We start from the raw sequence: 23150 nt of genomic DNA, 5'->3' as shown, positions 1-23150 counted from the left end.
TTTGGGGCTTGTTTCTAAAGTGTAGTCGATTATTTGGGCTTTTTTCCTAATGTTATTTAAACCAGTGATTCTCACACATCTCCATGTCAAGGACCTCCCAGATTAATGTATTTGTCCAACTAAGGAGGACCCTAGCCTGGATCCAGCCCAAAGACCCCGCCCACTCTCTGAGTGGACTCCGTCTCTTGAGGCTAGGAGGACCCTACATTTAAAAATGTTTCGTGCCAGGAACAAGATTGTGTTGTTGAAAACGTTTGAAAAGAATATTTCTCCATGATTGTTGTTTTGAAAATAGCAGATCTACAAGCTACGCATCGCATTCATAGAGCTGGTCGCATTGCGGCGCGTTGTGAGCTTGCAGATCAGCTATTTTCAAATAGCCAGTAGTACGTCAGGCTTCTTTTGGTCTTGTTTTCATGGACCTGGTTGCTTGTTTCTCTCACGCAATGTGGCAACACTGAGGAAGAGTATTTAGACAGCACTATCCACGGCCAGGTTGTGTGGAACAGTGTGGCAACACTTCTTCAGGTATATAAAACTCTTATTTTAAATGACATGTATCTGTTCTGTCGACTGATCCAGTCAGGAGTAGCATTAAGTACCTCTGCTCTATTATACATACACTGTATGTGGACTTATTTATCTGACGAAGTTGGTTTGCTGGTATAGTAGCAAGGATTAGCAACTGTGGCTAACTTTAGCTGCTCCCATGGTTGCTATAATAGTGAAAACACAACAAGGCAAACTATAGTTAAGATGCTATTGACAGACACGCAGGGGTCAAAGTGCACAGAATACATTATCCATGTCATTTTGACTGTCTACGATAAGTTGTCTTTCTTTATATAAAAGCTGTATTTTGCTTCAAACGTTGGGTTGGTTTAGCTTCAAGGCGGATCGTGGAGGAGGTGGGAGAAATGTAGGGATGAAGATGTCAAGGTTAGCGCCTATGTCGTCACAAAATATCCGGAAGTCGTGTAGCCTGGTCTCGCGGTTTTCACCGTGCACTTCCTCGTGTGAAGCCGACGTCGTGGTCGCCTCCTTGGTGTGTTTGTTCTGGGATGATGGAAGTGCTGCTGCTAGTAGACAAGACAGACACACGGAACCCAGTTCAGGCATTATGTTGTTATTATTGTGGATACACTTTGTGTGGTTTCATAGAGTTTGTGTCGTAGTGGTTCCCAAACATTTTCATGTCAAGGACCCCCACATTTACACTAATTAGCCCCGCGGACGCCCAGGTGAAAAATATATGCCAAGGACCCTCATAAGAGAAGAGTTTTACGGCTCTAGCAGTGATTCTCAACCTGCTTAATTTCAAAGACCCCCAGTTTGACATGCGGACCCCCATTTAATGGCATTTCTATCTCTGAGACCCCAGTTTATTATTGTAAAATTAATGTTAATTTAACTCTGGAACTCTACCTCAAGGACCCCTGGGGGTCCTTGAGGTAGAGTTTAATTCACCAGCCCAAAACACTAAAGTTGCCAACAGAAAGTAATTCTGTTTAACATTATCCAGCTACTTAAACACAGGCAGTTTGACACACCTGTCCTTCTGCACACACCGAAAATAAATGAGCAAATCTACAAGCTCTCAACAACAGCATGTGCAACAAGCATAACAGATGTAACATTTGAATGCTTGAGCTGCATTATTGTGTTCTGTTTCCATCATCGCTGATTATTTCATCTCCTGGAATGAAAAATGTTCCCACCACTGCACCACACGTTCTTTACCCTACTTTTACCACCAGCTATTCATATACATCTTATTACCATTATTGTTTCTACTAAAATGTAACAATCAATACAAAATATTCATCTGAGGATGTTATCCCAATTTAAAGTGTATTGGAGTAGGATTTTGTATTTTCTTCTTGTTTACAGACTAGAGGGGGGGGGGGGAATCCTTACATTGCCTCTGTATGTCCACAATTACTATCTGTCCTATGTGACAAAATTAATCATCTATGTTTTAATGTAAAAACCTCCTTTTCATGAATCCTGTCATAATCTAGCTTGGGACCAGTATCACGACCAATGGAGGACACTGCTGTGTGCAAGATAGACGTGGCAACAAGAAGAATCGTTGGAGGTAGCGAGTCGCCTCCTGAGCTGGACAGCCCTTGTCAGGTAAGAGGCATTAAAACCTTCTGTCTTGTGTTATTGTTGTGGTAGCCTGGGGTCCACCTATACTTTCTATGGCATAGTGTCTTGTGTTATTGTTGTGGTAGCCTGGGGTCCACCTATGCTTTCTATGGCATAGGCAGCTCCCGGCAGGATCCGCCGGGAGAATCTAGACGCAGCTGCGTGACATGAGACTAATTAATTAGAGTGACAGAGAGAGAGGAGTGTGTGTACCAAGGGGCCAGTGAGGCTTTCCAACGTGGGCCCTTCCACTGACATGAATAGTGGGGGGGAGGAGCTTCGCGCCAGATCAGTCTCTATCCTTTTATATACTCTATGGTGTGTACCGGTGTGCGTCAATTTAACAAAGGTGCAGACAATCAGAAATCAGCAGAGTGATTGACGTTTGCGCTACTCTATGCCGAATTGAAGTGGACTCGGTCCCAGACTTTTTTTTCTTTCTCCCTGGCAATAAAAACGTCTGGGCTTCCGAGGCTATTGTTGTCCACAGAGCTCTTTAAATATAGGGTGCGTTCGGAAATTTGCACTGAGCGCACTGGTGTGCCCTCTTGTCGTTCGTTCAGTGCACTCGGGTGCATTGTTTGAAAATCTAGTGTGTGTTTGCGCATCAACAGCTGAGACAAGAATTTAGTAACAACATTATGGTGTGTACAGCCAGGCACTCAAAAGTGATAATTAACGTCCTGTAAGTAGACTTCGAAAATAAAACTAGTGTTGACTAATCATTACAAGTGGCTCTTATTTTGATGAGGAAGTCATAGCACAGGAAGTCCGTTTCCAGTTTTAAACAAGCTACGATGACAGTTTTTGAAACTGAAAGGGAAAGTTATGGTAAGCTGTCAATGTGCTAGTCGCCACATTAGTGACCATATTTCCAATATGAAAACCATACATCTGTCACTTCTTGGAATTACTTAAACATGGAACCTGCAGCATTAGGTGAGTAATTAATTGTATATGTGTTGGACGTTTTGTAGACTTTGTAGTGGTTGTGCTAATGATAAACAGACACCTGCTGCCAAAGGGATGCTCCTGCTGCTTAAAGCTACAAATACAATGTGTAGCTTTGCATTTTTGTATCTTTTGCCTCTGCCCGCGTGAACGCAGCATAACGTTGTGGCAGAATAGGAACGACCGTACACCGACCCCTAAAAATCGTATATTTAGTCGACTAAAACCAGACTAACACCAACATTCCAGGTGACTAAAATGTGACTAAAACTAAATGAATACTATTCAAAAGACTATGACAAAAAATAAAATCAAAATTCCGAACGTACCCATCATGTACACCGAGTGCTCCCATGAAGTGTTTGACACTGTCGTGGAATTGTGGTTCAATCGGCAATCGATGAGGCAAACAGGAGTCGATACAATACTCTGGGTGGTGAATGGTTATGCTTTATGTAACATCATGGTATCATGGGGAGAAGTACAATAAAACCAATGGAGAAACGCTGCTTAAAGATCTGAATTCGCGCTTGGTGTGTGGGGACCTTAACACTCATTTTACTTGGTTCTGCCAAGCGCATGGCGCATAAATCATATTATTTATCACATTACACTGTAGCTGCTTCAGGGACAAACTGAATCATAACAACTAGGCTGCACCAAAAACTAGTGGAGACATTTTGGCTCTTTACAAGCTACCAAATATAAATGTATTATTACATGGCTTGGTTGAATGCTTCATTCTGATTGGTCAATCGATCAATTTTTTTGTTAAGAGTATTTGAACTGATCAAACTAGCAATAGAATACATGTTTTAAGAAGCATCTTCCATAGACATGAATGGTCTCAGAAATGTGAAAGGACATTTCACCTCTGGAGTCTGTGTGTTTGACTAGGGTTTGACTGGATTGCTTAATTCCTACAATGCCCATAAGGCTTTAGTGTACTTCCCCTCCTTGTGGAGAGTGGGGAGGCTGCGTGGAGGTGTGACTTTGTAGTCCAGGAAGGAAGTGAGAGCAGATTTTCTTGGTTTTTGGCATGACTAAAATATCTAAATATTTTAGATATTGAATTATCTGTAGTTGGCCACGGACCCCCATCTGAAAATATGATGTTCCAGGGACCCCCCAGAAGCAAAGATTTGAGTTAAATAGTTTGCGGTGAAAGAATATATATTCAAAGATTTGAGCTCATAGCACTTGGTGCCGTGCTATGAGCTTGTAGATCTGCTAATTTCTCAATAGCTAAAGTAATGCTTAAAAACACCAAAAGGGGGTTCCTCCCGTGTCCTGAATGGTGGTAATAAAACTTTCAGTCATGATATTTTATTTGTGCTTTTATTCCATGCAGGAGGATGTGGGTGACTTTGGCCGGGGGCTGTGCTCCTCCTCCTCCTCCGAGGTGAGGGGAGAGACCCCGGGCAGGGAGGACAGTCCCAGTGACCTGCTGGGAGAGGCGGAGCTGGACCCTGGGGGAGGCAGCAAGACGGGCGGCCACAAAGCCTTCGGTAAGGCGGTCGCTTCTGCATGGCGCCCACGCTCGCTTCTCTTAACCCATTTAAGACCCACGAGACCAGATTCTACTAAACGTATTCTAAATTCCGACAGTTTTCTAAAAAACCTATGTATTGTCGCTATTAAGAGATGAGTGGTGCTCAATCTTTGTCATGTGATGGACCCCCACAATTATATGTATTTGGCCGCCATTTTTATGGACTTTTGATATAAAAAATACACGTGAAAATGTACCAATTTTTTTGGCATCCATTGTTAGGTATGATGTCTAAAAATACACCTTTTTAATAAAATCTTGTTTTGGCACAGTAGGGTACAGTAGCTATTCACAAGATGTTCTCGTTTCAGCACTGAGTGGGTTTAAGGCCTTTTCAAAATCGGCCTCGGGTCTAAATGGGTTAAATTATTTGTGAGCAATATGTGGATAATACGTCAACATGTTTTGCTTCACAAGAAGATTCATATTTCAAAAGAATAAAATGCAGAACAGCCGACTTGTGGTTTACATAATCCATTGGGACAGTAAAGGCAGACCTAATGGCCAAGTCGTTTTGCAGATTAATGAATTACACCATTTAAGCGTCCTACTGTCATGTTTGTGCCCCACAGGGAAAGAGGTGGTTCTACTGATGCAGGCCCTGAACACCCTCGCCACGCCAGAGGAGAAACTAGCTGCCCTCTGCAAGAAGTATGCCGACCTGGTAAGGACTGTCTCTCTGGAGACACATGTACATACATACAGAACCATTGGTGCCGAATGAAATGGGGGTTAATTCTATTGCTTGTTGCTAATAATGGCGTCTTTGGACTGCGTCTGCATTTGTTCCTGTCCACGGTCTGTGTCTAGCTGGAAGAGAGCCGTTACATGCAGAAGCAGGTGAAGGTGCTGCAGAAGAAGCAGTCCCAGATCGTGAAGGAGAAGATCCACCTGCAGGGGGAACACAGCAAGGCCATCCTGGCCCGCAGCAAGCTGGAGAGCCTGTGCAGAGAGCTGCAGAGACACAACAAGACGCTGAAGGTATGTCCTCCAGGGCTGCAGAGCCTCTGCAGAGAGCTACATAGACACAATGTCCTCTAGGGCTGCAGAGCCTCTGCAGAGAGCTACATAGACACAATGTCCTCTAGGGCTGCAGAGCCTCTGCAGAGAGCTACAGAGACACAATGTCCTCTAGGGCTGCAGAGCCTCTGCAGAGAGCTGCAGAGACACAATGTCCTCCAGGGCTGCAGAGCCTCTGCAGAGAGCTACAGAGACACAATGTCCTCCAGGGCTGCAGAGCCTCTGCAGAGAGCTACAGAGACACAATGTCCTCCAGGGCTGCAGAGCCTCTGCAGAGAGCTACAGAGACACAATGTTCTCCAGGGCTGCAGAGAGCTACAGAGACACAATGTTCTCCAGGGCTGCAGAGAGCTACAGAGACACAATATCCTCCTTTATAGACCCTTCCAGAAGAATGTGATTATGTGATCGCATATTCAAGGTTCAACTTTATTGTCAACAATACCAGTTACAGGGTAAAAGGCACGTGAAATTCATTGTGCGTTAAAAGACCATACAACAGCTACAGTCTAGTGTCAAATAATCTGTATAAAGAACTAAGTGCAGGTTAAAACTAACATCTCTAAACACAACTACTGAAAGTGCAAGATCTCAGGTGCAAAAATGCAGAAGGCCTTAGACATATGGCCATATAGTCCGGGCCTTGTAGTGTTCAGTGTCTGTTCATGAGTCTGATGGCGGAGAAGAAGAACGTGTTCCATAGTCTCTGTGTGCGGCTGGCGAGGCTGAGGAACCGGTTGCCTGGCCGTGGCCGCCTAGATGGCTCAAATCAGCCAAATGGCACAGATTATGCAGGGTTATTATGCAGGATTATGCAGTCCATTTTATTCAAAAAGGGTGCATAATTAGTGCGCGAACGTCCCGCATATTTCACCTCATACAATCACATAAAATCCCACATATTTCACAACATTTCACATATTTCACACATATTTTGCATCGAGGATTTTAGTCTGCATAATCAAGGTTTTTAGCTGTCCTAATGTTCTTGATCCTCGGCTGGCCACCTCACATCATCGACTAAAACTATGACGAAAAATGTTCGACTACCTTTTTTTCACTGACAAACTAAATGAAAACTAAGCTATGATGACTAAAGGTGCGTTCAGACTTGGATGGTTGGAGCGGCGCGATTACATACAAGTCAATGCAAAGACAAGTAGTTGCGCGAGCACCGTGGACGCCTGGACGGGCACGGCACGACCTGGCGTAGCACAAACGGGACGAACCAAGGCGAATATTTAAATTCTGCTATTTTCAGCAAGTGTAAAATCGGCATCCAAGGCCCGCCAAAATACATTTTAGTCGACTAAAACTAGACTAAAACATTCCAGGTGACTGAAATGTGAAACCATTCCATTCCAGGTGACTGAAATGTGAAACCATTCAAGAGACTATGACTAAAACTAAAATCGAATCAATACTGCTCTCCACAGGACGAGAACGGCCAGCGGTCCCGGGAGTACGAGGAGCAGCGTAAGGAGGCCATGCTCCACTTCCAGATGACGCTGGGCGACATCGAGGTGCAGATGGAGCAGCACAGCTCCCACAACACCAAGCTGCGTCAGGAGAACATGGAGCTGGCCGAGAAGCTCAAGAAGCTCATCGAGCAGTACGAACTACGAGAGGAGGTACCCCCCGCGCTCTGCTCACATTCATCATTGTTAACACCTTGGAGGCCCGGGGCGGAGTTCTCCGTCATGGTCAAGTGCCCAAGCCGGAGATTGATAAATAGGACGGAGATTAATGATAACAAAACCGTTCGCATCGCTCTAGAGCCTAGGAGCGCTTGTTGCCCGATCCGATGACGTGTCAAAAAGTGACACGTCATCGAAAATGTCCCCTGCCTGTTTAGCTGACGAAAACGAAAATCTTAAAACGATCATAACTCCCGATCTAAATCATCCCGTCTAATTCTGAAAAAAAGATCCTGTGTTTGACGGCCTTCCGCGGTCCAGTCGCTAGTCGCGATAGATTTATTATTACCTCCCGTTGTTGTCGATCGACTCTAGAGTGGTCTGGCTATTGTTAGCTGCTACACAGACATGCACACCAGCTTCCGGTGCGCCGGTAAAAGTGGTCTGTGCGCTATAAATGATGGGCACATGGATGAAATGGATTAAATAGTTCCGGGACTCCAAGGTGTTAACAGTGGTGGAAACCCCATTATGGGCGGGAACCACTTTTGGTGATTTAAGCTTTATGTTATACTTTAGCTGTTGAAAAATAGCAGATCTACAAGCTCATACTCATAGCACGGCACTGAGTGCCGCGCTACAAGCTTATAGGTCTGCTATTTTTCAAAAACCGCGAGAATGTGGCGCAAATCTTTGAATATATATATATTCTTTCAGCTAGAAAGTTTTTAGCTCAAATCTTTGTTTCTGGAGGGGTCCCTGGAACAACATATTTTCAGATGGGGGTCGACGGCCGGTCCTTGATATGAAAAGGTTTGAGAACGACATGAGTTTTTAAGAAAACTGTCAGGAATTAGAAGGCATTTGTAGAATCGTCCTCAGGTCTAAATGGGTTAAGTAAAAGTATCAATACTGCAATATAGAAATACTAGCACATAGACCAGGTGTTGTTCACCTGTTCTCATGGATTAAAGTAACAAAAAGAGGGAGAGAGAGCGAGAGAAGGGAAGAGACACGCAGCAAAGTAAAGGTCGTCATGAACGGGACTCGAACACGCGACGCACTGTCAGGCCAGAGCCTATCTGTGGCACGCGCCTGGACCGCTAGGCCAGCGGGCACCCCGTGTTGTGAGATTTTGTTTAGCTTTATTCCATGTGTTCTCTCCCTCCTCCACCAGCACATAGACCAGGTGTTTAAGCACAAGGAGCTGCAGCAACAGCTGATGGACGCCAAGCTGCAGAGAATCGCCGAGATGATGAGGGAGGTGGAGGACAAGCAGCAGAGAGAGAGAGACTTTGTGAGTTCACCTTTTTGTTCTTCTGTCTCTCATTAACTCATCCATCGCCAAGGACTTATTTAACTTCTTTTTCATGATGTCCTGGAGCGCCAAGGACGTGTTTTTCGTGTTTTATAACATGGTAAAAAAAAAAAAATTTAGTTTTTTTTTTTAGACTTTTTTTTGGAAAAAAATAAAAATATATAAAATAAAATAAAAGATATATGGTGGCGGTCAGGGCCTTTTGGCGCCCCCTAGTGGCGATGGATGAGTTAACACATTTGTTGTGAAGGACGGGTATACTGCGCGTGCGCGAACAACCACATAGCTTCTGTTTTAGCCGCGGCCTTTGCACGCTTTTTTCTCAAACTACGCCGCTGTCCGTGGCTTTAAATGGTAAATGGTGCATTTATATAGCGCCTTTATCCAAGGCGCTTTACATAGATTGTGCATTACTATCTCCCACCGACACATTCATACACCGATGGTGGCGGAAACCATGCAAGGCACCAACCTGCACATCGGGAGCAATTATAGGTTCAGTGTCTTGCTCAAGGACGCTTCGACACTAACTCTGGGGGAGCCCGGGTTCGAACTGGTAACCTTGCGGTTACCATCAAGCCACTCTACCCCTGAGACACTGCCGCCCCTTTGAACAAATTGCCGATGTTCTGAGTTCTTTTCTGATTATCCGGGTGATTGGAACAAATTATTTTGGGGGGGTCCCCAATTATTTATTTTTGTGTGCAACTGAATGGCTGGAAAATGGAAATTAAGAGTTTACAGAGTACACATTGTGCATGCATGAACTTTCCTTAATGATTATATCTGGTTTCAGTATTAATTTATGATATATTTTCTCTATTATTAAGGTTATCTTTGCAGTCAGTTTGTATTGGTGGTGGGGCGGGGGTCGCGAGACATGGCCAAAGCATTTCCGGGGGTCCCCAGCCAAAAACGTTGAGAACCCCTGTTCTAGAGCAAGGATGGACCTCACTTAGCTAGCTCGCTAGCATTGATGTTATTGCTTTAGCATCCAAGATGGCCCCCAAAACCGGACACGAGTCATAGTGGAATTGCTTCTCATCACGTGGCACCCAAGCACCACCACTTTCGTCCACCAGGTGGCACTCGTGTTAAAGGGAGACTTGAATTCATGGATATGTTTTTTTTGTCTCGGTTCTAAATCTAAAATAAAATGCACAAGTACAAGGTGGATTGACTGTGTTGTGTTGTGTTGGTACAGCTGCTGAAGGACGCCACAGAGTCCAGACACAAGTGTGAGCTGATGAAGGAGCAGGAGACTCAACTCAAGCAACAGGTACGCTGTTACCCTTTGTATTGGTTGTTCAGAGGAATTAGTGAAGAGCAACGCTCACTTCCTATTCGTCGTTCAGAGGGGTTTGTTTATTTTATCATTGAGTGTCATGACTAGATGTTAAATTAAGTCCTTATAACCCATTCAGGACGGGAACCCCTTTTGGTTTTGTAAGCATTATGTTATACTTTAGCTATTGAAAAGTAGCTGCTATTTTTGAAAAATCGTGAAAATGTGGGGCAAATCTTTGAATATATATTGTTTCAGAGCGAACGTTTTTAACTCCAATCTTTTCTCCTGGGGTGGGGGGGGATTTCTGTCTATTTATTAGCGTGCTCTTCTCCATTATGCAAGGTTAAATAGAAATGTTATTTGAATACTGGTCGCATTAACACATTGAATAGTTTTCCAATGTGCATGGAAAGACCTTGTTACTTACATATAAAGTGTTTGGGTTGGATTCTAGCTGTCCCTGTACATGGACAAGTTTGAGGAGTTCCAGAGCACCCTGGCCAAAAGCAACGAGGTCTTCACCACCTTCAGACAGGAGATGGAGAAGGTATTTAATCCATCTGATTAACAACAGCCCGTTGGGAGCCAGAAAAACCTGGCATGATTCGTCTGTGTTTTTGATGACTTAAAGCTGCTATAAGCAATATGTCAACGTTTTAATTACTTTTTTTTTTGGTATTCAGACAGCCAGCAATGGGTAAAACGCTCCCCCAAAATATTTAGTGCCTGTGACCAAGGGGCCAGTGAGGCTATTCAACGTTGAAGCTCTGGGCCCTAGTGGTAGGAGGAGGGACGACAGGCGGACCCGTGGATTCATGACCGGGAAACCCCGTGCAGCTGGGCTTTAACATTGAGCGCTCGGTTGCACTTCCGCATTTGACCACCAAAATTTGGTGGTCAAATGCGGAAGTAGACGTTCTGAGACGGTACTTCCGGCAGTCTTCCGGGTGCTTCAAAACGCCACTGAGCAACTTCCACTGACATGAATAGCTGGGGGGGGCGGAGCTTTGCGCCAGTTCAGTCTCTATCCTTTTATATACTCTATGCCTGTGACACATTCAAAGATGTTCCTAGAAGCTTTGTCATTGGGCAATTTGCCTTTCTACTTCCTGATTGGTTAGTCATTTCGACCGGGTTTTTTTTTTCGACCAATGACAAAGCTTCTAGGAACACCTTTGAATGTGGATTGTGGCCCCTAAATTTTTTTGGGAGCGTTTTACTCATTACTGGCTGTCTGAATACCGAAAAATAAAAGTCATTAACATTTTTGACATTATTGCTTATAGCAGCTTTAAACCTTTCTCTCGTCATCAGATGACCAAGAAGATCAAGAAGCTGGAGAAGGAGACGACTCAGTGGAGGACCAAATGGGAGAGCAACAACCAGGCTCTGCTGCAGATGGCTGAGGAGGTGACAAACACTCACTCTAACACTAACTAAACTAACATTAACTCAACAACCTAGATGGCTGAGGAGGTGACCAACACTAACTTAACTAACATTAACTCAACAACTAGATGGCTGAGGAGGTGACCAACACTCACTCTAACACTAACTTAACTAACATTAACTCAACAACTAGATGGCTGAGGAGGTGACCAACACTCACTCTAACACTAACTGAACTAACATTAACTCAACAACTAGATGGCTGAGGAGGTGACCAACACTCACTCTAACACTAACTAAACTAACATTAACTCAACAACTAGATGACTGAGGAGGTGACCAACACTCACTCTAACGCTAACTAAACTAACATTAACTCAACAACTAGATGACTGAGGAGGTGACCAACACTCACTCTAACGCTAACTGAACTAACATTAACTCAACAACTAGATGGCTGAGGAGGTGACCAACACTCACTCTAACACTAACTAAACTAACATTAACTCAACAACTAGATGACTGAGGAGGTGACCAACACTCACTCTAACGCTAACTTAAATAATCCGATTGCTTGGTCGTAACTACCAACGACAGACAAAAATGTATGTCTATGGTCTCTAAAAAGAACTGAGCGGTTCAACTATACATTTATTGTTATAGTTACTGTACTGTACTGTCTTGTAGTGTACTGTGCTCTGTACTGTACTTTGATTATATTTGGAAGACATCTTGAGAAATGACTTTAGTTACCGTGTTTAACTTTAAGGGTTGTTTTTTTTCAACCAAGGTTCAGGTTTTAGGTTATTAGAGAAAGTAAAAGATGAGTTTAATTTGTCCTACTAGACCCCAATAAATTTCATCTGGCCACAAAAGATCACGGGATCTACTGAATGTGTCAAACTGACATATTGAGCCTATGACACACAGTATGGCATCCCCCCAGTAGGCTACCTTCACATTCAGTAGATCCTGTGATCTTTTGTGGCCAGATGTCATTTCTTGGGTTCTAGTAGGACTATAAAAAATAAAAAATTGCTATTAAAAAAATGTAATACATATTTAGCCCCATGTTCGAATGCCCCCGCCCCCCTGTCAAAAACAGCTAAAATCCCTAAAACGAAAGAAAGCAGCAAATGAAAGAAAATCAACACTCATCCTTTACTTTCTCTAATAACAACCTAAAACATGAACCGTGGTTGAAAAAAACTATAAAGTTGTCCTTTAATTTTCCAGAAAAAGTTGCGTGAAGGCCACTTCAAGTTCAAGCCCCCCTGCAGAGGAAATAAAATAATAAAACCACGTTTAACTTTCCAGAAAACGTTGCGTGACGGCCACTTCAAGGCCTTGCAGGGGAAACTGGAGCTTCTGGAGAGGCTGTGCAGAGCTCTGCAGAAGGAGAGGAACGACCTCAACACGCGCCTCAGTCTCCTCCACGAGGACCAAGGTAGGGTTGGCACCATCGTTACGGCATTCGTCGTCTCGAGTCTAGACCAGTGGTTTTCAACCCTTTTCACATCGAGGCCCATTATTTATTCAGCAATTGAGCCACACGCACCACCATTTGATGACATTTAGCCTCTCAGACCCAAAACTAAAGAATGTTTTGTTGTCGTTGGATAAGATTTTGTCCACAATAAGACAGGCAAACGTCGATCAAAATAACAATCTTCTACATTCTGTAATTGTGTAGACTTCTTGTGAATTAAGTACCAAACTAACCCCCCTGACCTGCAACCCCAACCTAACCCCCCCATGACCTGTGACCCCAACCTAACCCCCTGACCTGTGACCTCAACCTAACCCCCCCTGACCTGCGACCCCAACCTAACCCCCCCTGGTTTAGTCGCAGTTATTTGAGATAATGTCATAATGGTTTCCCCGCTGAAAAATGTTGATACATAAAAAAGCAGAAATTCGTACTTTTTTTTTTTTTCTTTTTTTGTATAAAATAAATAAAAATGCCAATAATTTGAAATTAAGTTTCAGTTATTTGTCATTTTTGCCCCTGTGCAACTTTTTTATTACGAAGTGCAATTTCTATTCATAATGTTTCCAAATGTTCAATGGCTAAAAATAACAAATGCAATTAAATTGTTATATAATCGCAATCATTGGTGTAACAAACTAATCGGGCAACTAAACATGTTGTAAATGGTGACAGCCCTAGATGTCGAAGCAGCAGCAGACCCTACTAGTCTGGGACCCCTCCAGCCGCCGACCGAGCGCTCCGAGGCCCAGGAGGAAGGGGGCAATGACTCGCCGGGCGACAGGCCCAAGACTGAGGAGGCGGAGGGGATCCACCAGGCATCCAGGCCCCCCGAAGACCTGGAGGAGGCTGCTGCTGCCAGCACCACCTCCACCAGGCCCCTTGAAGACCTAGGGGAGGCTGCTGCTGCTAGCACCACCACCACCACCAGGCCCCCTGAAGACCTGGAGGAGGCTGCTGCTGTTAGCACCACCTCCACCACCGGGCCCCCTGAAGACCTGGAGGAGGCTGCTGCAGTTAGCACCACCTTCACCACCAGGCCCCCTGAAGACCTGGAGGAGGCTGCTGCTGCCAGCACCACCTCCACCAGGCCCCTTGAAGACCTAGGGGAGGCTGCTGCTGCTAGCACCACCACCACCACCGGGCCCCCTGAAGACCTGGAGGAGGCTGCTGCTGTTAGCACCACCTCCACCACCGGGCCCCCTGAAGACCTGGAGGAGGCTGCTGCAGTTAGCACCACCTTCACCACCAGGCCCCCTGAAGACCTGGAGGAGGCTGCTACTGCTAGCACCACCTCCACTACCACCAGCAGCCTGTCCCCAGCTCCAGCCCCTGCTGCCACAGCTCCAGTTCCAACCCCTGCCACCACGACAGCACAGCCCCAGGACTACTGATGGTGGGGCCTGTGCAGAGCCTCGCTTGAGTAATGGGGGAAGGGGGGGGGGGGGGGGGTGTGTGTGTGTGTGTGTGTGTGTGTGTCCAATAGGCTCTATGCACACAGAATAACCATTTCTACTTCCCTACTTCCTTCACAGGTGTTAACTGATGAAGGCTCTGTTCCATTTAGTGTGTACAGTGGTTCTCAAACGCATTCATTTCAAACTTTCACCTGACAAATATCACTATGTGATCATTTCTTGTTTCCACCAGTGTATATACACAAAGGAATATATTCGTAACACACCTGTGGGGCAAATTCCAAACGGCAAGGAGACTGCTACGGCTGTCTTCGGGGAATGGTGCCCTTCACTCAGCAGTGGTTCCCCAAACGTTTTCATATATGGTCCTCATGTAGTGAGGTGCTACCCATAATTCATCTTGATTATTGGTAGTGGTCAATGCTCCCACGGTGCAACAATGGCATCTTGTTCCAGCTCATGATTAGTCCAGGACCTGGAGAGCCGTGGAAGACGGCTGGACAAATCTAGGGACAGCACTTCCTACCGCTCCCTGCTGGTCGGCGGGGCAGCTGGCTGCAGTGGGCCTCTGGTTCTGATCACACATGTCCAGCATCCTCTTCCTCCCTCAATCGCCTCTGGCTTGCCTCAATTGCAGCTTTGGGCAGTGATGTATTTGAGTCTTCCAGCAGGAAACTTATCCATGATGGCTTCCAGAGCTTCGCGGGTGTTGACGGTAGGCGAGGGGAGCACCCTGGATGGTGTGGCGTGCGCAAGGCCCATAGACGTGTTGGGAGTGACGTGAGACAGGTTGCCTGTAGTACCGCCCTGAGACACATGGCTTGCCTCTGCCCAACCAGAACACGGCAAGAGATTTAGCATGACAAACAAACCCAGGGGTTCATGTCGTTATCCTTTTAGCATAGCTTGCTTTTTGTACAGGTAGTATTCAATAAATCACATAATGACCAAGTAGGTCATTCATTTACAGGAGAAAGAAAAATAAGTTTCTGCCTGACGCAAACAAACTCTCTCTCCTCCTTTTCCTGCTTGAGCTTCTGGAAGTACCTGGCAGCCCTGACCTCCTCGAAGCAGTACTCTGAGCCCTCGCCACCCAGGCTGTCTTTGTAGTACCTCGACAGCTCATCTGACCTCGACACAGACGACTTCATGCCGACATTCTCTGAGCGTGATATCATTATATCAACTGACCTCGACACAGACGACTTCATGCCGACATTTTCTGAGCGTGATATCATTATATCAACTGACCTCGACACAGACGACTTCATGCCGACATTTTCTGAGCGTGATATCATTATATCAACTGACCTCGACACAGACGACTTCATGCCGACATTCTCTGAGCGTGATATCATTATATCAACAGGATTTGACATTTTATTATAAATTGACAACGGAAAAAGATGTGCCCTTGTAGCAGACTATTCAAAAACGCATTATAAAGCAGTTGGACAGTTTCAACAGCATAATGTTCAGTGATTGTGATCATTATTGAATACGGATATGCGCATAATAACAGCCATTCTGGCCAGAAGAGTAAACACAATTATTATCAACAAAACCTGTCCTAATTGGGTTGAATTTTGTGATTTGCATGCAGTACAGTACATACAGTACAGTCTGAACGGAAACGTTCAGAAAAATGTGGGGACTGAGGCACAGTGAGAGGCAGATCCGAGCTACTGATTCCAAATGGACCCTTACAGGCCTGTAACACGAGTGTATTTTTGTTAAGGACCTGGGAATACTGAAGGGGATTCCGTGCACGGCCTATAGAACACTATAGACGGCTGACATGATGATGCACAGTACGGAATGCAAACAAGCCAACAAATGAATTATTATAATGGAGGATGTCTCACCTGACACTCCTGGTTGGGCTCTGGAGGTTCTCATCTCAAACTGCCTGCAAATCGGAACCAAAGCCCCTAATTAGCTTATGCATTCAAAGAACATAACACTCGTGTCTGCATCTCCCTGCTGTTATTCTCCTGTTCACTCGAGATAATATATAATATATAATAATAATAATATATATAATATAATATAACAGCTTGACCTTCAAGGACCCCCAAATTGACACAAATTAGCCTGCGGACCCCCATTTGAATAGATATGCCAGGGACCCCCATAAGACGTTTTTTACGGCTCTAGCAGAGATTCTCAACCTGTTTCATTTCAAGGACCCCCTGTTTGACATGCTTTAATTAGTCTACGGACCCCCATTTAATGACATTTCTATCTCTGGGACCCCCAATTTATATTGTAAAATCACTGTTAATTTAACTCTGTGTACAAATGGACCCATTGGGTCCATTTGGTTCATTTGTTAGTTACAGACCCATTTGGTTCCAAACTATCATTTAGCTGGGGACCCCCTGGAACTCAAGGACCCCTTGGGGTCCCCGGACCCCACCTTGGGAACCACTGCTTCAGAGTGCCTCATCTTTCTGTATCGCCACTTCACCAGAAGCTGCCCAAGAACAACGGAAGCCTTTTCAAAGCCCTTCTAGTCTCTTCCCAATGCCTGCTAGCGCCATGACAGATTTCTCTCCCATGGGCTACAAATGGAACCAAATGCATTTTGTACACACTCAGAGTTGCACACCCATTTGGAAACCCACTCAAGGACACTTTGAGACCCACTGGTGTAGCACAGGGGTTCTCAACGTTTTTGGCCGGGGACCCCCGGAAATGCTTTGGCAATGTCTCGGGACCCCCTCCCCGCCCCCTCCCGACCCCCAATATAAATTGACTGCTACAATAACAATAACACATTTTGGGCGGGAACCCCTTTTGGTGTTTTAAGCATTGTTATAATTTAGCTATTGAAAAATAGCAGATTTACAAGCTCATAGCGCGCCACCGAGTGGCGCGCTACGAGCTTGTAGGTCTGCTATTTTAGAAAAATCGTGACTCCCTAAAATAATTTGGCGACCCCCCCCCCCCCCGAGGGGTCGCGACCCACGGGTTGAGAACCCCTGGTGTAGCAGAGTGTTTCCAGTGAGCACAATAGCAGCACCCTGACTCTGTTTGACCAGAATGGAACAGAGCCTTCATTATTGTCATCGGTGACACCTGTGAAGGAAGTAGGAAGAGTTATTCTGTGTGGATGGAGCCTGTAGGATTCTGGTCCCCTAGACTTTACAGCCTAGTCTAAAAACTAGATGAAAGCAAAAAGCATCTTCAGTGGAGATGAGCATGGTTTTTTTTTTTTTATGTCTAGGACTATCTGGATCTCACAAAGGGGCAAGCCGTGTGCGTGTGCGTGTGTGTGTGTGTGTGTGTGTGTGTGTGTGTGTGTGTGTGTGTGTGTGTGTGTGTGTGTGTGTGTGTGTGTGTGTGTGTGTGTGTGTGTGTGTGTGTGTGTGTGTGTGTGTGTGTGTGTGTGTGTGTGTGTGTGTGTGTGTGTGTGTGTGTGTGTGTGTGTGTGTGTGTGTGTGTGTGTGTGTGTGTGTGTGTGTGTGTGTGTGTGTGTGTGTGTGTGTGAGTGAGAGAGAGAGATGGTTTATCAAAAGTTCAATGATTGTCTGGATAATTCTATTCTAGTACTTCACCGACACGTTGTACATTGGTTGTAATAATTGGCTTTGTGGCGAGCACTTTGTACTCCCTGTTTTTCTACCATAATTGTATTTTCATAGGAAATTAACAGTCTGACTCAATACTAGCCTTTGTTTTTGTTTTCGTGCGCCTCTCTTGTCGTTGTTGCTCTGCAGCATATCTCTCGTATTGGAAATAAATAAAGCTAATTTACAGCAGGATTCATAATAATGGTGAAAAAAATGGGAGTATATCGGATGCATATCGTCAGGAGATGCTTACTTATTAACGTAGTCTTGTTTGTTGTTAGAATCTGAATTGGAATTCCATAAACGGGATGTTAGGATCCATAAACGGGATGTTAGGATGCATATTAGAAGAGCGAATGCAAGCAATGTTTCCATTCCTGAAAGCAGAGCGGTGGTGTTTGGAGTTGGAGCGGCTACAGGGTATCTGTTTTGATGTGTTCTCCTTTCAGTTGTTAATCGGGTTGATTCAAAACTGTCCTTAACATTTTCATGGCAAGGACCCCCAAATTGACACTAATTGGCCCGCGGACCCCCATTTGAAGAAATAATGCCAGGGACCCCCCATAAGAAGATTTGTACGGCTCTAGCAGTGATTCTCAACCCGTTTTATTCGAGGACCCCCAGTTTGACATTCATCAGGCTACGGACCCCCATTTAATGACATTTCTATCTCTGGGACCCCCCAATTTATATTGTAAAATGTTAATTTAACTCAGAGTGCACAAATGGAACCAAATTGGCCTTTGCACTTCAGTGATTGTTTTGGGCTTTCGGGAAAAAAGTGACTCACTTTTGCTGACGATTCCGGGTTGAGTCCCTGAATGGTTAGTGAGTCTCTGCGGTGGGCACTTAACCCATTTTGACCTGAGATCAGATTCTAAAAATGTCTTCTACATCCTGAAAGTTTTCTGAAAAAGCTATGTTTCTATGTCAGTCGTTCGATTTTTCAAAAATAGCAGATCTACAAGCTCGTAGCGCGCCACCGAGTGGCGCGCTATGAGCTTGTAGATCTGCTATTTTTCAATAGCTAAAGCATAACATAATACTAACACCAAAAGGGGTTCCCGCCCAAAATGGGTTGGGTTAACTTAACTGCTGTCTGTGTGCTTATTCAGATGAATGTTGGGCTATGTGAGGTTACAGACTGCGGTCATACACAGGTCGGTTATCTTATATTGATTTGATTTGGTCTCTCGGCTCCCATCTGCAGCCATGTTGCGAGTGACCCTCCAAGTAAGCATCTTTATTATTTTTGTCCAAGCAAAATTATCAGCAACAACAAAAACCTAAAATGAACAGTGTATTTTAGTCCCATCTAATGAGGATGGCTGAGAGGGAAAATAAGTATTCACAAAGTGGGGAAACGTACTGGAAAGTTAAGTGCGATGCAGGAAAACTGAAAAAACGACGAGTCTTCTACGATTTGCGCTGGTTGTCTGGTTTAATCACGTGAACCCTAGGATCCCAAAATGGACAAATATTCGGGGGGACATTTTTAATTAGCCACAGCCAAATTGACCATTCCTATGACGACTTGTGTCAGTTAAAAAATGTGTCCGGATGAGGAAAAGGAGAGTACCCCATGGCAAAGATAGTTTAAAATAAACATTTAATTTTGTTAAAAAAAGGAGAGCCTTCTAACTTCATATTGAAAACTGGTTTGCTCTTTCTTTTTTACACCTTTTGTTTCTCCTGGATGTTGCCCTCTTTGATGTGTTCATGTCATTCCAGCAGCAATACACACTGCAGTTCATATAATTATAGTATCAGTCCTTTTGATCATGTGAGCGTTGGAAGTCCAACCCTCCCATCAATCTTGCACTGACTCCAGATGGACCAAACAAAGGCTTAGTCATGTAATGCATTTCGTCAAATGGCAGACGTATTGTCTCCAAGGAAGCCTTGCCAACGTGTGCATGCCTACATTGATTGCCTACATGGACATAAAATCACTATCTTAGCCTTTGTACAACTCTATATAAAACCAGCCTGGTTTTGCTCTATGGCAGCTACATCAAGTGATTGCTGCTTGCGGTGTTTATTATTGGCATAGATGTATATTCTCTTACCGCCCGCTGTTGAGCCCTAACCACACCAGAGGGTCGCCATGCACCTCCTTACAACCATTATTCCCAATGGCAAGTTGCAAGGAGTTGCAGCTGGTGTGGTTTCATTGGGCCTTAGGCTCCATTCCACAAACCATTCCCACGTCGGTTGATAACAGGGTTTCAAACTATTGGTGAGACAGGTAGAAATATGCACTTATTATGCCCATATATGGCCACACAAGAACCCTATTATACCCTGCCTTAGATGACATTCCTGTTTATTCACTGAACTGTGAGTGTGCACACGTTGACTCACTTTGAATTTAAACCTTTAAGTTGGAATTATTGCCCCTAAGCACTGAACTCGGGTCAATTTACTCGCCTCAGTCTCCTAGTGGAGGAGTTTTAACTGACCAGTTACCTACTTGATTCTAACTTGGAACTTCTAATTGCTGTGCATTATGCAAAAGGAGCGAGAAGAAAAAGGCAGTTGTGATTTGTTGAAGAATGTTTATCTTGGATTACGGAAGACACATGCAGTTGTGGTCATCGTGTTCTGTTGTGTATTCATTCATTCATTTAAGCTATTCCAAATCATGAGTATTTTCCATTTTGTAAAGTAATTGGGCATGATTGTTGCCAAATTGACATTTTGATTGTTGCTTAAACTGTATTCACAGCCCAATTATGTCACAGTCAGAGAAGTTATGTTCAAGTTGACGGCTGAACGGTACAGAAATGGGGAAGAAACACGTTTAAGTTCTTGAGGTCTGATTATTCCTTTATACAATAGCTATTGTATAATTTGGCTAGTAGAATTAAATTAAAAAGACCAGTAGCCTAAATGTGTGCTTCATTAACATTTTGTGCTCCTGTATAGTGTGTTCGATTACCAGTTGGATGAAAGACTAGCTTAACGGGAAAGTCGTAAATTTGGTTCATGTTCAAATCTGCTTGAATTTCTGTTCACCTTTTGGCCATCTCACAATGCTTGTAGTTTTGCCAGGATTTGTTGCTGTTAATGCTTTTCTTGATGTGTGTCGTCTTCTATCCCTCATGATGATTTTTTTTTGTTTTTTAGACCCACTGCATTGATTTGTAAGCACATCCTTGTACCACCTTTGTTGTTCTACCTGCATGGGCTATACGAACCAGATTTCAAACCTAAAAGTCTTATTCATACTCTGTTGCGCCAGTGTCTCCGTTTCGTGTTTTTTCCACTTGAGAATCGGTTCTAGGCGAGCCACACTCTGCAACCACGTATAAATGAGGCCTTTAGTCGACTAAGGGAAGGTTTTCAGCATGCGTTTCCTCTTTCTTTGGCGTTGCCCCAGATAGATCAACTCTCAGGTAATGTCACAATCTACCTCTGCAGGTGAGACCAACTGTGAAAGAGGGACGAGTCACGGCGGCTAGCTTCCAGAAAGCTGTATTTTTATTTTAAAACAAATGAGCCCACATTCCCCCTTGAGAGATTGTACAATGTTCTTATATAGTCCTGTCTTGCTTTTCAATAAACATTTTGTAGAATTTTTCCTTAACTGTTGTGAAGTTTCCTCCTTAATTGAACAATGAAAGTGACAGGCCTCTGTCTGTATACTGTACCTGCCTGTGCAAGGCAAACAGACGCTGTAGTTTACTTTAGTCCAGTGGTTTTCAGCCTTTCATGTTATGGGCCATTATTTTCCATTTGAGCCATGGACCACCATTTGATGAGATTTAGCGCCTCAGACACAAGACTTAAATATTTTGGATAAGATGTGTTCCCCGGTTCCATTATACATATGCATGCTGTATTGATGTGGTATCAAAGCCATTAGGACTTTAGGAGAGAACGGGCGAATGATCAAAACAATTCTAAATTGTTTAGACTTCTTGTAAATTAAGTAATGCAGTTTAACAATTTAACTCTGGAAGGCGTATTTTATGCTCTGAGTTAAGTCCATTCGGTTACCAACTGAACTCTTTTAGCTGGGGACCACCTGGAACTAACCCACTGACTCCACCACATGGCAAGAACTCAATACTACCACCATGTGGCGGAGTCAGGTTTACCTGGAACCCCCTCAAGGACCACTGGCTTAGTCTTTCTTCCAGGAAATAAAACGTCTGGGCCTCGGTAGCCTCGGTACCGGACCACTGGTTGAGATTGAACCACTGATGTAGGCTACAGTATATTAGCCTTGATACCCAGGCTTTAGTATATGAGAATAACCACTGCCACTAAGTGGTGGAAAAAGTACTCTAATGTTTAAATCTACGGGCATTCCACTCATTTTCAACATTTTACTATGTCATTAATATACCTTAGAGCTGTTGTGTGGAAATAAATAAAAAAGTCCCCCCCATTCTGTGTTTCCTAGAACTAGAGGTCTGAAAAAAATCATTAAATCAAAATCATTATGTTAATGATTTTTTTCATAATTAGAGTTCTAGGAAACACAGAATGGGGGGACTTTTTTATTATTTCCACACAACAGCTCTAAGGTATATTAATGACATAGTAAAATGTTGAAAATGGGTGGTTTTCCCTTCAGTACTTGCCATTTAGAAACACTCTTGTTACAATAAAAAGTCTGGTATTCAAAATGTACAGTCGCATTGGCATAAAAATATACTTAACTACCCATGATTATACTGTATACTCCCTCCCAGGTGAAAAGCCTGGTGACAAGGGGTTACCCATTATGCAGAAATGTCCCATTTCAAGTTTTAAAAATACTACATTTGAAAATAGCAGATCCACAAGCTCGATCACAACGCATTGTGAGCTTGTAGATCGGCTATTTTCAAATAATATCTGAAGTATACACAGTATGGGCTGAAGTGGTTAATGCATGTTTTGTAATCAAAATCTACCAAGTAGCTAGTAAACTAAAAGTTTTCAAATGAGTAAATGTACAATTTCTGTACACTTTATTTATAAAGCACAATTAAAACAACAGAGTTGAAACAAGGTGCTGTGCAACCATGAGTAGGCCTACCAAAAAAGAAAGACAACATCTAAAATACCAAGGGCAAAAACAATACATAACTAGAAAATATTGATCCTGAAGAAACAATGTGGGCTCACTTCAAGCCAAAAAATAATAGTATAAATACTATTTATAGGCTGCTACTATTTTTTTTGGCTTGAAGCTTGAAATCTCTCGTGGAAGAGCCACCCATCAACTTCAACCTTCCCCGTGTTTCTGAATCTTCACTAATCCGATCCAGAAGAACACAGTTTGCCGGCCACTTCTACAGAGCTGATCAGGAGGTTATATCTTTCCTCCTCTGTAATCCTGCACTCAAAGCAGACCAGAGGTAGAAAA

At 43.9% G+C, this 23150-nt stretch overlaps 1 protein-coding gene across 2 annotated transcripts; it reads left to right on the top strand.

Annotated features, from left to right (window-relative positions):
• Positions 1-401: 401 nt before the first annotated feature.
• LOC306919927 (beta-taxilin-like) lies at positions 402-21377 on the top strand. Of its 2 annotated transcripts, XR_013789588.1 has the most exons (13): positions 402-528; positions 2022-2136; positions 4454-4610; positions 5227-5318; positions 5465-5635; positions 7111-7305; positions 8489-8608; positions 9834-9908; positions 10372-10464; positions 11232-11327; positions 12624-12753; positions 13471-17029; positions 17101-21377. XR_013789588.1 is itself a non-coding variant. In XM_079496495.1 (12 exons), exons 2-12 carry the CDS (start codon positions 2044-2046, stop codon positions 14187-14189), a joined length of 1941 nt encoding a protein of 646 aa, XP_079352621.1. In that variant the 5' UTR covers positions 402-528; positions 2022-2043; the 3' UTR covers positions 14190-21377. The 2 variants fall into 2 exon arrangements, 1 of the variants encoding a protein (XP_079352621.1); XM_079496495.1 differs by having other exon boundaries at positions 13471-21377.
• The last annotated feature ends 1773 nt before the right edge of the window (positions 21378-23150 follow it).

This window comes from Electrona antarctica (genome assembly GCF_951216825.1).
Source record: "Electrona antarctica genome assembly, chromosome: 3".
Classification (NCBI taxonomy): domain Eukaryota; kingdom Metazoa; phylum Chordata; class Actinopteri; order Myctophiformes; family Myctophidae; genus Electrona; species Electrona antarctica.
Note: the sequence above shows the minus strand (reverse complement) of the source record. Positions and strands in the feature narration are given on the sequence as shown.